Source organism: Myotis davidii, unplaced genomic scaffold, assembly GCF_000327345.1.
Source record: "Myotis davidii unplaced genomic scaffold, ASM32734v1 scaffold753, whole genome shotgun sequence".
NCBI lineage: Eukaryota > Metazoa > Chordata > Mammalia > Chiroptera > Vespertilionidae > Myotis > Myotis davidii.
Window position 1 is genome coordinate 1,509,043 of NW_006286231.1, and position 14,015 is coordinate 1,523,057.

General features: G+C 41.5%; 1 protein-coding gene across 1 annotated transcript in view; it reads right to left on the reverse strand.

Moving 5' to 3' along the window:
- NEB (nebulin) overlaps positions 1 to 14,015 on the reverse strand; it is a 198,617-nt gene that overhangs the window by 48,943 nt on the left and 135,659 nt on the right. Inside the window, 13 exon segments of the mRNA XM_015559803.1 lie at positions 667 to 771; positions 2,218 to 2,328; positions 2,650 to 2,748; positions 3,385 to 3,489; positions 3,591 to 3,695; positions 3,797 to 3,904; positions 5,281 to 5,388; positions 6,482 to 6,589; positions 7,525 to 7,629; positions 8,259 to 8,363; positions 8,719 to 8,916; positions 9,535 to 9,648; positions 12,281 to 12,388. Of these exon segments, the coding sequence (XP_015415289.1) occupies positions 667 to 771; positions 2,218 to 2,328; positions 2,650 to 2,748; positions 3,385 to 3,489; positions 3,591 to 3,695; positions 3,797 to 3,904; positions 5,281 to 5,388; positions 6,482 to 6,589; positions 7,525 to 7,629; positions 8,259 to 8,363; positions 8,719 to 8,916; positions 9,535 to 9,648; positions 12,281 to 12,388 (1,479 nt within the window).

A 14,015-nucleotide genomic window follows, 5' to 3' on the forward strand; every position in this document is an offset into this window, starting at 1 on the left:
TATGTAAAAAAAAAATGAAAAAAAAAATAAATCCATATAATACAGAAGGCAGATAGAAGAAAGAATAAGAGGATTCTGACAGAGCCTTCAACATATTTTTTTAAAATATATTTTTATTGATTTCAGAGAGGAACATCAATGATGAGAGAGAATCATTGATTGGCTGCTGCCCGCAAAGCCCCCTACTGGGGACTGAGCCTGCAACCCAGGCATGTGCCCTTGGCAGGAATCAAGCCCGAGACCCTTCAGACCAAAGGCCAACGCTCTATCCACTGAGCCAAACCAGCTAGGGCCTTCAACATATTTTTTATCCATTTTTGCCTGAATGCATAAATTGTAATTTCATTTGTCTGTGGAAAATAAATAGGTTCTATAGAATAAGTCAAGCAATTTATTTTCACTCCCTGGAGTCCACAGACTCCTCATCCAATAACAAAAGTTGAATAGAACTTGGAAAAGGAGACATGGCATTTACCTGCTCATGTAAAAAAAACCATGGTTAGGATGGCCCAGGCAAGGACTGCCTCTTGAAATTAATAGGCATGCAATTGCATCAAGGACAACCAAGTGTGAGAGGCTGCTGCTGACAGGAGTGGTCAGACACCCACAACCGCCCCCCGTGATGCCAGCGTGGCGGGGTTATGAATCTTCCTTTACTAACTTTACCTGACTCTGAAGCTTCTGCCCTTGCTTGGCTCTTAGAAGATCAGGTGTATCAGGAATTGAAGTGAAGATGGACTTCTGCTTCTTGCCTTTAGCTCTGTACACCAGCTGGGCACAAAACAGTCATCAGCATCATTTCTGCTCCATGGACATGTTCTCTGCAGACGCCTTTATTACTTACTTCATGGAAGAAGCAGGGGCCGTCCCACTGCAACAAGCTCAGTTTCTTCCCGATAAACCAATATTTTATTTACCTCCCTGGGCTTCCTTTACTTTTTCTCTCTTTTATCAAAATACACTCTGTAGCTTGTCCAAGATTCACGCCTCCTGCTGTGATCCTGGTTTCTTCTTACTTGTCCCTTCTAGGACCCAGTTCCAACATTATCCCTTCCTGTCCATGACCTTCAACCCTCCAGTTTTCCCAGCCCTCTCCCTTCATCTGCAAACAGACTCAAGTCCCTCCCTTCATTTTCCAGCCTCTACCACTGCCCTTGTTCCTCTTTTTTACAGCCAGGCAGACTATGCATTTCCCCCCACTTCTCAAACAGTTAATAGCAAATAAACAAAGGAAGGTACCACACTTGGCAGATACAAAATGACTTTTTGTCCGTGTGTCTGTGCAATTAAAACGGATTTAGGTTCCCCATTGGGACAAAAGGAAAAACACACAAAAAAGAGAGATTCCTTTTAAACGCATGCTCCCTTGCTCCAAACTTGTAACATTTTTTTTCTTTTTGAATCCACTACCCAAATTCTGTGATCAGGTCAGAAAAGCGACAAGGGCTCTTCCTGCCTGTTTTTAAAAAACCCATTAAAGTTAAGTCCATAATTTTCTACATAGTACAATGTTCTTTTTCTTTCTTTTGAGTAATTTCTCAAGGCGACAGTTCGGCTTCCCTCCAATCACTCCAATGAAGTCATTCTCAATAAGATGATAAAAAACTTTACAATGGCCAAATCCCAGAATGCTTCTCTGTAGCAACTGAAACCCTGAGCAGTTTCATTCCCGAGCACTCTCCTCTGCCTTCCATTCCACCATTCCCGCTCTGGGAGCCGCTTCCTTCTGTGGTTCTGCCCTCCCCCAGGCTGCTATTCGCTGAAGTCAAGGGTTGACCCTCTGAGGGGAGGACAGATGAAAATGAGGGGCACTCAAATACACTGAAGTAGCTTGGAATTTACTGAGCGGGAATAGAGCAGGGCGCCAGTGAAGACTTCCAACGACACTACCACAATTAGGGGTCCTGGTAGCAGGAATTAAAGAGAGACGTTTGAAATAAATTCATTTGGAAACTACAGCAATAGTGTAAGACAGAGGGACTTTCCAATCTATAAAATCATGAAAACTCTCAGCAGTCCTGGTCCTACGTAGAGCAAATATCAATATCCTCATCTTATTAAAAGGGAACAAAAGTAAACTGAGGCAAAGTGAGATCAATTGACTTGCTTAGACGTGGTGGCGACTCTGTAATTAAGGCAGAAGGGAGACCTTTGCCTCGTGTAGTTGCCTGACAAATGATCACTAGAGGCACACATCCCTGGTGGTGACATCCTTACCTCACTCAGGTGTGTCTTCAGTTCTTGCACTGTTCTGTACTCCGGAGTGTCAAGCACCACTTTGTACTTGTCTCGCATCTTCCTTGCATTATCAGTGTACAGGTAATTAGACTGAAAACCAAAAACAGAAGGAAAATAAAAGTTGAGTCATCATTCAAGGAACTGCATGTCATGGTCACACATTGTCTTTCAAATGGCTGGTATGTGCAAGTCAAGCTGAGCCTCCCTGTGCCCTGGAGGCCTTCGCAGGCAGGGACAAAACAATTGTCATCTACCTAAGCTCATTAGCTTTGTGAGGAGTCATGGTCATGACTTGCTCCAGTGGGCTAATGTCAAATTTCCCCTTAAAAGTGGCTGTAGGCAGATGTTCTGCCCAGCTCCGTGAAGCTGTGTAGGGGCAGCCACATGTTGTGACGATGGGCGGGCACTCACCCAGAGCTTCCGCAGGTGCCGGGAACGGACCATGTCGGGAGTGTCCATCAGGAAGCAGCCTATTCCCTTCAGGATCTGCAAGTCCTCTTTGTATTTAATCTGTGTGGCAAAAATAGAAATACAGCTGGATAGGAGCAAATATAAATCAAGAATAAATAAGACAGAGTAGTGAAGCTTTTTTTACTGATATATCTTTCATTTTGATTCAACACATCCACCTTGTACTCTTTGTTTGCACGCAAGTAAATCACAGATTTTGAAATTTAAATCTCTAGCCCTGATCTGAGGAGAGGACACAGCTATTGTTTTATGACTGCATTTGACGGGAGAAGGGCTTCGATGGAATAAAGTGGTCTTTTAGGAGAAGGAAACGTCCAGGGAAGAAAAAGAAACAAATCGCAGGAGGAAGTTGCTTAAGGGGGTGGGAGCAGAGATGAGCAGGAGAAAGATACTAAACATGAGCTGAAACAGAGGCCACCTAGAGAGTGAAGAGTTGGTAATAATTCAGGGTTGCATGAAGAATGGCGGCCAGCGATTCTTGCATTTCCCAAGTGGTCCCCTTACTACTGTTCCCAAAGCTGGTAAAATGTGGGGTCCTGTATCCACACTATTTCACTCCAAGCTGTACATTCAGTTTAGAGGTACTTAGTGGAAAAGACCACTGATCGGCTTAAATGCTGAAAGAAGCCATCCTCTTCCTAACAGTCTTCCAGAAAGACCCTAAGAGATGCTTACGTCACTGGTGATGTCTCCCACATAACGGCAATGGAGCACTTGGGGTGTGTATGGCAGCGAGATCATGTGACCCTGCATCTTGAAGAAGTCTGATTTGTAGATCAGCTAAAGGAGAAAGTGTCCAGAAAAACACATGTTAGTGACTGAATGGCTGAAAGTCACCCCTGGGTTCCCTGGCCTGTCTTCTCTCCTAAAATAATACCCACCTCACTGACAGCTTCTTGTGTCTTCTTGACTTGGCGGAATTCAGGTGTGTCAGGGGTTGTGTGGATCTTGTCTTTGAGTTTGTGGTACAGTTGCCGATACAGCCTCTACATTGGAAGAAACACCATTTCAGGTGGTCAATGTGGGATACTGACTGATCAATAAGCAAATATCAATATTTTCTCCACAGAATTCGCATTCACAGTACCTCACTGGTAACGTTGTTGATCCTCCGGACATTGACAAACGGAACATCATTGGGGCCAAGTGTATACCCGTTTGCCTTGAGGTGTTCATAAACTTCCTTGTACTTGAACTGCAAAAGCAAAGTCAGAGTGAGATTACTGATGGGCAAACAAAGAGCAGGGTTACATTTCTCAAACCAAAAAGAGCTGTCACTTTCATTTGAAAATTAGTCTCTAAGCATTAAGTATAAGGAAAAGTCATTGACAAAATTTTAATAATAATTAGAGTCTTGAAAATTATTTTGTTGGCTAGTAAAGCCAGATCCAGAAAGGAATAAAATTCAAGGCTGCCTAGATGAAATCTGTTTGTATACAGTTATGCAAAGTGAAAAAAACCCCTATGTTTTTAGCTGCAATGTGACTGGCAAATTAGGAAATGCAAAGAAAAAATAAGAGACTAAAGACTGATGGATGGCTTTACAGGTTGATATTGGACTCTCATAGGCCAGCAGATTTGATACACAGAACTCTGAAGGGCGCCATGGAAGGGAGAGTTTATTCTCCAGCTGACGGCTTATTTATGGGTCTGGTTTGAAGCCACAGTCACTGGGATAGACTAAACTTCCCTGGGCCTTGTCCTTTGGGTAAATGGTATGAAGTCCCAACCAGGTACTTTTGAAAAGTGGAGAAGGTGGGTGCCTGAGCTAACTCCAGGGCAAGCTACAGGGAGTGAGAAGCTATCCTCTAACCTGTCTATGAAATGGCACAGAGGGTAAATAGTGAGGCAAGTACCAGGGCCAGCAGCCCGGCAAAAAGTTCTTTCTATTTAAAGAAATATACAGGAATGTTATATCTTTTTCTTTTTTCTTAAATATATTTTTATTGTTTTCAGAGAGGAAGGGAGAGGGAGAAAGAGATAGAAACATCAATGATGAGATAGAATTATTGATCGGCTGCACCCTGCACGCCCCCTACTTGGGATTGAGCCCACAACTGGAGCATATGCCCTTGACTGGAGTTGAACCCAGGACCCTTCAGTTCACAGGCTGACGCCCTATCTACTGAGCCAAACTGGCTAGGCTGTTACATCTTTTTCAATGACACACTGCAGAAGAAGACAATACTACTGCCACACATCAGTAGTGAAGGTATGATTTAAATTTCCAGTACGTGGCTTGGGATTGTCCAGGATGCTCTGTGCTAAGGCTAGCAGGAGTAGAAGCATCCGGGCAGCCATGAGCCCCGAGCCAAGGTAACTGAATCACGCAGATGTAATCCCACGGGAGTCCTATGCTAACGCACTGGGCTGTGCAAACACTGCTGACCTAGAGGAGCCAGCCAGTTCACAGCACCCCTGGGGAAAGGTGCTGTCTCCCCTGCTCTGCTCCTCTCATCCTATCATGTTGAACCTTCAGGGTGTGACTGGGGGGATGAGAACAGGCTATTAATGAATATTAGTGCCCCCTCTCACTTCAGACCCCATCTCAATGAGGAGGCGAGCACTCACATAACTGCTCATGTACTGGGTGTCCTTGGAGTGTTTGAAGTGCGGAGTGTCGACCGGAAGCCTGTATCCAGTAGGCAGGGAGCGCTTGCCCGCGTCTCGGTACAGATTCTGCCGAATGAGAAGGACGGGTTAAAGGACATCTACATGTAATAACTGATCTAAGTTAAACAAGTCACATCCTGCTCATGGTAGGTTTTCAATTAGATACTTAAAGTACCATACTTATTGAATTACTTTCAGAAAGAAATTGAATAAGCTCTAAGAGGCAATTAATCAAATTACTCTTATTGTTTTTTAAAAAGAGAGCAATGAATGCAGAGACTTATAGAAATTAATTCTTCTATGCTTCTGAACATATGCCCAGTTGACTGCATGGTAACTAGCAAGAATTTGGGTTAAGTAGAGAAAACAGTCTACCAAGTGCCACCTCTGTTCTTCACCACACTTTCAGGTAATACTCAAGTTGTCACAAATCTTGAAGACAGTCATAATTATAAAGCACATCTTTGGAATCTTATCTCCCCCCCCCCCGCCCTCGGCCCCCAAACACAGCATTGATGTCAGACTATGAAGCGAGCAGGATGCTCATATTCCTGGCAGAAGGTGGAAGGGGTTTCTGTGCCCTTAATAAGTCTGTCTCTCAGAGGAACTATAGGAGTAAGAACAGTATTTAAAATATTAAAAACCAATTTACTCCTAACAGTCAACATAGGAGAGTAGCAATGAAGGCTGAGGCCGAAGGTGCACCATCAGGTAACACAGAATAGAGATCTTACACGTGGAGTGGAGTCCACATTCCTTCTTGTCTGAGTTTCACAACAGCAATTTCTAGCTTTATCTCTTATTGTTAATAATCCTTCATATGCCTTGTCTTTGTCATCTTGGTTTTAAGCTTTTTGAGAGCAGAAATAGTAGAATGGCCCTCTTCTTTGTAACGTGTAAACATGGCTCCAAAAATGCCCGTTGCATGCTTAGAAAGATCTGGCCAGCCAAGAAGGAAGACAGGCTATGCACTGTTTTTTGTTTTTTCGTAACTCATGTGAATGGACAGCACGTACAGTATGGAACAGCATTTACAATGTACAAGGTCAGGCTGAGAAGATGCCCACGCTGAGGTGCTTCGACAGAGGCCAATGACCCGGCCTTTGTAAGCTGCATCCAGGACACCTGCCAGGCATTCTGTAGCGTTTTCACAGCTCACCTCACTCTGGAGCTTGTATGCGTGAAGCGCCCGGTCCAGGTCCACAGTTTTTGTAGTTGGAGCCACTTTGCCTCTGACACTGTGCACGTAGTCGTGGTGGTAGACAGCCTGGTGCAGAGAGAAGCAGAGTGCACTGATTCAGACTCTGGCCGCATTGTTAGAAAGAAGCAACGTAAAAGGAAACCCAAGTGTCTGTCTGTCTGTCTGTCTGTCTCTCTCTCTCTCTCTCTCTAAAGGAAGGGTAGCCTGCATCCCTTGCCTGAAGAATTCTGTCTGATATGTTACTGTGCCTCGTCCAATAAGATCAGAGCCAGGGTGTGGCCAGACTGAGAAAGGTGGAAGAGTTGGCTCAGGCATCAGAAGAGGAAGAGTGGCCATTTTGGCACTCCAAGTTCAAAAACAATAGGTCTCAATGTTCTAAGTCACTGGTGGGATAGTTTTATTTATTAACCTGTGGGGTGAATAAAGAAAGAACAGCATTGTGCTTGTCCTTCCTGGTCTATAGCAGGCACTGTAGTGGGTGCTTTTCATTCATTTTCTCATTGTACGGGTAAGGATGCTGAGACTTGGAGGACTGAGTGTTTTTCCTAAACCTCATTGATTGGTAGAGGCTGGACTCCTTCCACACCTCTAATTTCAGAGCCTGCTTCCTTCTCATTAGTCTGCTCTAACTTATTAGAAGATCACAATGACACATAAACTTGCTCTTGATACAAGGATACAAAAAGCAATTTTGGAAGCTTTAAAACAACAAGCATCGTATAGACTTAGATCACTTACCACTCCCCCACTCCCAGGGAGTTACCTGAACACATGAGGTCTTAGGAAACAAGAGCAGAATCTTTTTTTTATTTTTCAACTACAGTTCACATTCAATATTATTTTATACTAGTTTCTGGGGAAGAGCAGAATCTTAAGTACTTTCTTTGCCAGTGAGAAGAAGCCAGGCACTGCCCACCCAGTCTTTGTGTTTGCCACTTCTGCTTGAATGGTGGCCCCTGTCTTTATCACTGGCCACAGTAACATCCCCGATGGGCACTTACGTCACTTATTTGTTTCCTGCTTTGGACAGCCTGGACGTAGACTGGAGTATCCATGACCAAATTGTAGTCATTCCTTGTTTTCTTCACATGAGCTTGGTACTTGATCTGCCGAGAGGAAGGAAATAAGCCTGTGTTAGACCATTCATTATATTGGAGATTGCTGGTTTTCACAGCAGTTTTGGTTGTTTTTTAACTCCTGGCATTTACATTCACCAGCATTTATTCAATAGACCAGGGTGTGTTTGAAGTTTATGACAATCAGTGTAATCAATGCTAGGAGGTCAGACAATTGCTCTTCTAGGAATATTTGTTTCCTTACTAACATCTTGAATACAGTATTGATTTTCCTAGGAAATCCTCTCTTTGCCAATAGATCCGTCTATAGCATCACAAACTCCTAACAAATTATATTTCCCTATAATGACAATTATGTGCTCATTAATATATTCAAAATAGCCCAAAAGGTAGAGAGAAGAGCCACATGCCCCTTCTCCTCCAGAGAACAATGGGATAGCTCAACTGCATTGTTGAATAAGAATGCCATATGCACACCTGAGAAATGGTTGCTTTCTATGGCTTAGCATCTTTCTCTAGCTCAGCCATCCTCACCATCACTTAAGACACAGCTGGTCTGTGACAATGTTCATAGTTTACATACTCTCGCCTTGACTCTAGACTATGAACAGAAGAAAACACTTAAAAAAACAACAACAACAAAATCAAGGCAAACTCACATCATTGCGCAGATCATAAGCATGCTTGGCATGGAGAATTTCAGGAGTGTCCCAGACATAGCAACCAATGCCTTTCAACCAGTTGAGGTCATCCTTGTACACAATCTACAGAATTGAAACAGATGAAGGGAATTGGCAAAATAAAATTTGATCATAATTTTAACCCCAAAGACACGGGCACCCTCTGGAACGAGATTGATTTTGTGGACTGAGAAGCAAAAGGCATTATGCAGCGAGGCCAAGCGGGCCGTGGAAACATTGGCACACAGAGCCCTGCTTCCAGGGATACCTTTGAGTTCCAATGGGACCCATGGGTATACAGGAAAGCAGTATTAGGAAGAGGCTGGGTATATAGAAAAGCAATACTGGGAGGAGGCTGAGGTAAAGAAGTGGGTGAGTATGCTTCTCTTTAGGTTGGGCAGGAGGGGCCAGGAGGGGCCTTCATGAGCAATGGGCTTACGTCGCTGATCTGATCTGTGACTTTCCTGACATGACTGTTGACTTGCAAGTCGGGGTGGCAAATCCATTCATGGAGGTGTAGGCGGTAATCAATTTCACTGACTTTCTTCTGAGAATCCTTAGCAGTAACCATCTCTACCATGTCGGGCACAATGTTGATTTTCATCTTGTTCTTTTCATAAACGGACTTGTACAGGCGCTGTGAAGTTAAAACACACATAAACTTGCTCTTGATACAAGGATGCAAAAAGCAATTTTGGAAGCTTTAAAACAACAGCATCATATAGACTTAGATCACTCACAACTCCACCCCAGGGAGTTACCTGAACACATGAGGTCTTAGGAAACAAGAGCAGAATCTTTTTTTTTTTCAACTACAGTTCACATTCAATATTATTTTATATTAGTTTCAGGTGAAGAACAGAATCTTAAGTACTTTCTTTCCCAGTGAGAAAAAGCCAGGCACTGCCCAGTCTCTGTGTTTGCCACTTCTGCTTGACATGCCACTTACACAGAAAATGGTGCACAGAATCATGGCAATATGTGACCTTCTTATATGCCTTCTTATACACTTCTTACACACCTGAGAAGTCACGGTGACCAGCTCACAGCAGTCAGTTGGGGGAAGGGCAGGGACTGGAATTTCCTGACACTTTCTACAGATTTGTGTGGACTGGAGATGCAGTTGAAATAGCCCCTACCTCCTTCATATATACACAGTCAGAGCCATAAGCACTGTTTAATAGAAATGGTTCTGATTTACAATAGACAACTCTATTACTTGGATTCAGTTTGAAGTAAGTATAACATTACTTACATCAATGTTATATTTGCCAACTCGGAGGCATCGCGCTGTATTTGGGTCGTCGTCAACACTTCTTGGTAAAGTATAAAGAGCTTTGAACTTTTCATATTCTTCCCGGTATTTGATCTATAGAGATAAACCACAGAGAAAGAAACAGTTTGGGAGAGTAATGGATCCACTTTGTCATAAGAGCATGCGACTGAATAGGAAGATCTCATCGTTGAGATCCAGCCAACATGGGGTCACCACTTGTGCGAATCCCTTTCCTCATCTGTGTACGGTCATACCTGCCCAGGTTTCCTGAGGCTTAATTCAGACTATATCTGAAAGTACTTCTCAACTGTAGAGAGCTATACAATTGTAGTTACTGTTTGTAATACTTCTATGCCAATGCTAGTACTGCTGCTACAACTAACTTATTTAAAAGTTAGTTGTAATTTTATGTAAAAGATTATGTGATTTTAAAATAATCTCTTGCCCTGGCCCGTGTGGCTCAGCTGGTTGAGCATCATCCCATGCACCAAAAGGTCGCCAGTTTGATTCCCAGTCAGGGCACATGCCTGGGTTGTGGGCTCAATCCCCAGTAGGGGGCATGCAGGAGGCAGGTGATGGATGTTTCTTCTCTCTCATTGATGTTTTTCTCTCTCCCTTCCTCCATCTTTCTTAAATCAATAAAAACATATAAAATAAGCTCTTTTGTAATAATGGCTTTGTTTTTCTTAATCATAAGTGAGAGGAAAGATGTGTTCAGGAATTTCTTTGTTTTTAATAACTGACAAACCTGATGCTTAAGAGACACAATCTTTGAGTTTTACTTTGTACAAGGGTTTCCAAAGATACAGTGCAATCACCTACAGAAAAACCAACTTTTAGTCTGTTTGTATTGCCTATTAACTAAAGCTGCATGATTTCCTGAACTAGGAGGTAAGGCCCTACAGAGATTAAGATATATAATCTCCTAGCACACGATAAAATAGCAATTCTCTCACAGCTCAGAACCCCACATCTCGTGCAAATATAGGAGACAGGAGTATTTGTATTAGAATTCTTGCGAATCTCTTCCTTGACTAGAAACCAATCAAAATTCCCATCAGAATTTTTTAGAACATTAGTTCACATGTTCCTTACATCTAACCCATTCCTCATTTATAAAGAAGGTAGTATTCAAAGGCACCTTTAAGAAAAAAAACCAAAAAAAAACTGCTGTTGGAATCCTTCTTTAAAAAGGTTAATTTCTCTGTGTCCCACCTTATTCCAAGAACAAGTTGCCAAGACTCCTGCCTCTGTGACTTTTTCCATGACAAAAATGAATAAATGAATGAATAAGCTTCTGCTAAGTTTTCTAAACTACTATCTACAAACTTCTCTTCCAAAACGAAAAGTTTGCTCCTTTGGGCTAGTCTGTTTGCAGTCTTCCAAATAACTGGGGCTTGGAAAAATCATTTGTATTAGTTTTTCTCTAGGTAAGAATGAAATGAATTTCATTATTATATAACAAAGGCTTTTTAAAAAAAATTATGCATCTCTAGGTCCATTAGAGGGTAGTGAATCAACTTAATAGGTCACTAGCATTTTAAATGAATAGAATAGAATTGAAATGATCAGAGTGCATTGTCTTTAGTGTAGCAGTAAACATTTATGTCAGAAGGAACTCACATAAACTTTAGATGTGTGTGTGTGTGTGAGAGAGAGAGAGAAAGGGAGAGAGAATGTGTGTTGACTTGCAATATAAAATGAATTCCTTACTATGGGTCTTGAAAAAAGTTTTGAGAAATACTGGTCTAAAATGTTACATAAAATGTTCACAATTAAGGGGTAAACGTTTCTAAAGAGGTAAAGTTCCTGAAAGAGAACTGGGTTTTTTAGAACTGCAATGGAGGTTACAGGAAATTTTATAATAAACGGTTTTACTTAAGAACATTTTAGGCATAAAGGGTTAAAGGTCACAAGACTATATTTAAACAGCCCACATGATTTAGAATTTTTTTACAATCATGTCTATACCTAAGAAAAGTTATGCTTTAAAAAAGTAGAATTTCAAAAGTTTTAAACTTTTTTTTTTTTATATTTCATGGTTATGAAGATAATTATTTACTTTTTAAATCATTTATTCTAGGATGGTGTAATGACTAGTTAGTTATAACATTCACTGGTTTATTTTATTTTTTTAAAATATATTTTATTGATTTTTTACAGAGAGGAAGGGAGAGAGACAGAGAGCTAGAAACATCGATCAGCTGCCTCCTGCACATCTCCCACTGGGGATGTGCCCGCAACCCAGGTACATGCCCCTGACTGGAATCGAACCCGGGACCCTTCAGTCCGCAGGCCAACGCTCTATCCACTGAGCCAAACCAGTTTCGGCAACTGGTTTATTTTTGTACTACAACCTAGATAGTTCTATTGGACAAAAGCCTATTCTGTATGGTATATTATGTCTTCTTATCTATCCCCACTTCTGGCTGAAACAGTATATCTGCCATGTCATTTGCAGGCAACCAGCCTAAAAGGCCACAGCTGTTCCTTAATACAGGTGTTTGTGATTCTCTCTAGACTTCAGGGCCCTTGAGAAGAAGAAATAAGTGCCCAGCGTCTGTGATGGCTGAGCCCCTGGAATTATTTGCTGGTGGCAAACCCCTATGGAAGTGCTGGGAATACTTCTGGGCAACATGTGTTTCAGCCAAAAAGATCCTCGGAGTGGTGAGCCGGGGAGGGCAGGGAGTGGGTGGCAAGGCTGTCACATTTGCACTGGACTTACATTGCTGGCCAGATCCTTCTGGCTCTTGGCGTGTGTCAGGGACATGGTGCTGGAGGGCAGGATGTAGCTGGTGGCTTTCACCTTTTCCCAGGCCTCCTTGTACAGGTTCTGTGGGGGTTAAAAACCTTCTTGTGAATGTGGAAAAATACATTCTGGTTAGCTTCTGAGTAGCAGATTTCCCCGTTTCTGTCCTCAGACACGCCCTAACAACCTCCAGATCTTCTCACTCTGGAGGATCCAAGTGCTCCTAAGTGAATAACTGGTTTAATGCCACGACCGTAATTTCGTAGCCCATTATTTTGTTTCTACCACAGTACTTATCACAGTTTGATAGTTACCAGAGTTTTTGATGCCATATTCATTCCCCATAGGTCTAAGAATTTCTGGAAGGTGAAAACCACTAACATTAAAACACACACACACACACACACACACACACACACACACATATACCCTCCCCTACTTTTATGTCGCTAGTGGGAGCTCAAAATACATTTGTTTCCACTCTTACATATTTATTTATCCAGGAGAAATGTAAACTTATGTACACACAAAAACCTATATGCACAGGTAATATAGCAGCTTTATTCATAATTTGCAAAATCTGGAAACAATTCTAATTCCTTTAACTGTGAATGGATAAACAAACTGTGGGACATTCATGCAATGTAATACCATTCTGCAATAAAAAATAAACTATTGATTTATGCAGCAATGTGCATAGCACATAAAGTCATTTTGCCAAGAGAAGAAAGCCAGGCCAAATGGGTACATACTATATTATTCCATTCACAAGACATTCTGGAAAAGTTAAACTTTAGGGATTGCAAACATCTCTGTGGATGCCAGGCGAGAAGAGAGGGGCAACAAAAGAGAAATTTGGAAGAGATACAGAATTTTTATGTGTCTGGACTGTGGTGGTGAACACATGACTTTGTGTTTATCAAAAGCCACAGTACTATATACCTCAAATAATAAAATTTACAAACAAAGAATGAGGAAGGGGGACTAAAATGGAATACAAACTGTAACAAATAAATCTAATTGTATTATATAATGGGTAACAAGACTACAGTAGCGGAAGTGGGGAAGAAAACAACTCATTTAGGTTATTTTGGAAAATGATATTTTGACAGGGAAAAGATTGAGAAATGATCAGATTAGAGGAGACTAAGGAGGCATGAAAACTAAATACAAAGTGGGATCCTGGATTGTATCTTAAAAAGAAAAGTTACATTAATGGAAAAACTGGTGAAATCTAGATAAAGTCTGTAACATTCTAACAATGATAATTTCTTAGTTTTGATCATTGTACTACACAGAAAAAAAACTATGTAAAAAAACGATGTGGGAATTCTATGTACTATTTTTGAAACTTTTTTGTAAATCTCAAATTATTTCCAAATGAAGTTTTTTAAAAAAGTGTGTTGAGTTAATCAATTCAGAAGAGTTTAAAAGAGTTTTTTGGTTGGTTTGTAAGCCATTGGCCACTAGAGAATCCAGAGAAAGACAGGTTCAGGGTCAACAAAGAATAGCTCCAACAGTACCTGCCTGCCACATGGAGGAAGTTGCCAAATTTATGTTAACTGTGTGCAATAGTGCAATATTCAAATTGGGGCTCATCTAATTGCAACTAGGAGGATTTATGAGCTAAAGCAGGAACTTAAAGGTCCAGGAAAAAAACTGGACAAACCTTTGGGAATCAAGTGCCTATCCCTTTTATTTTCTTATTGTC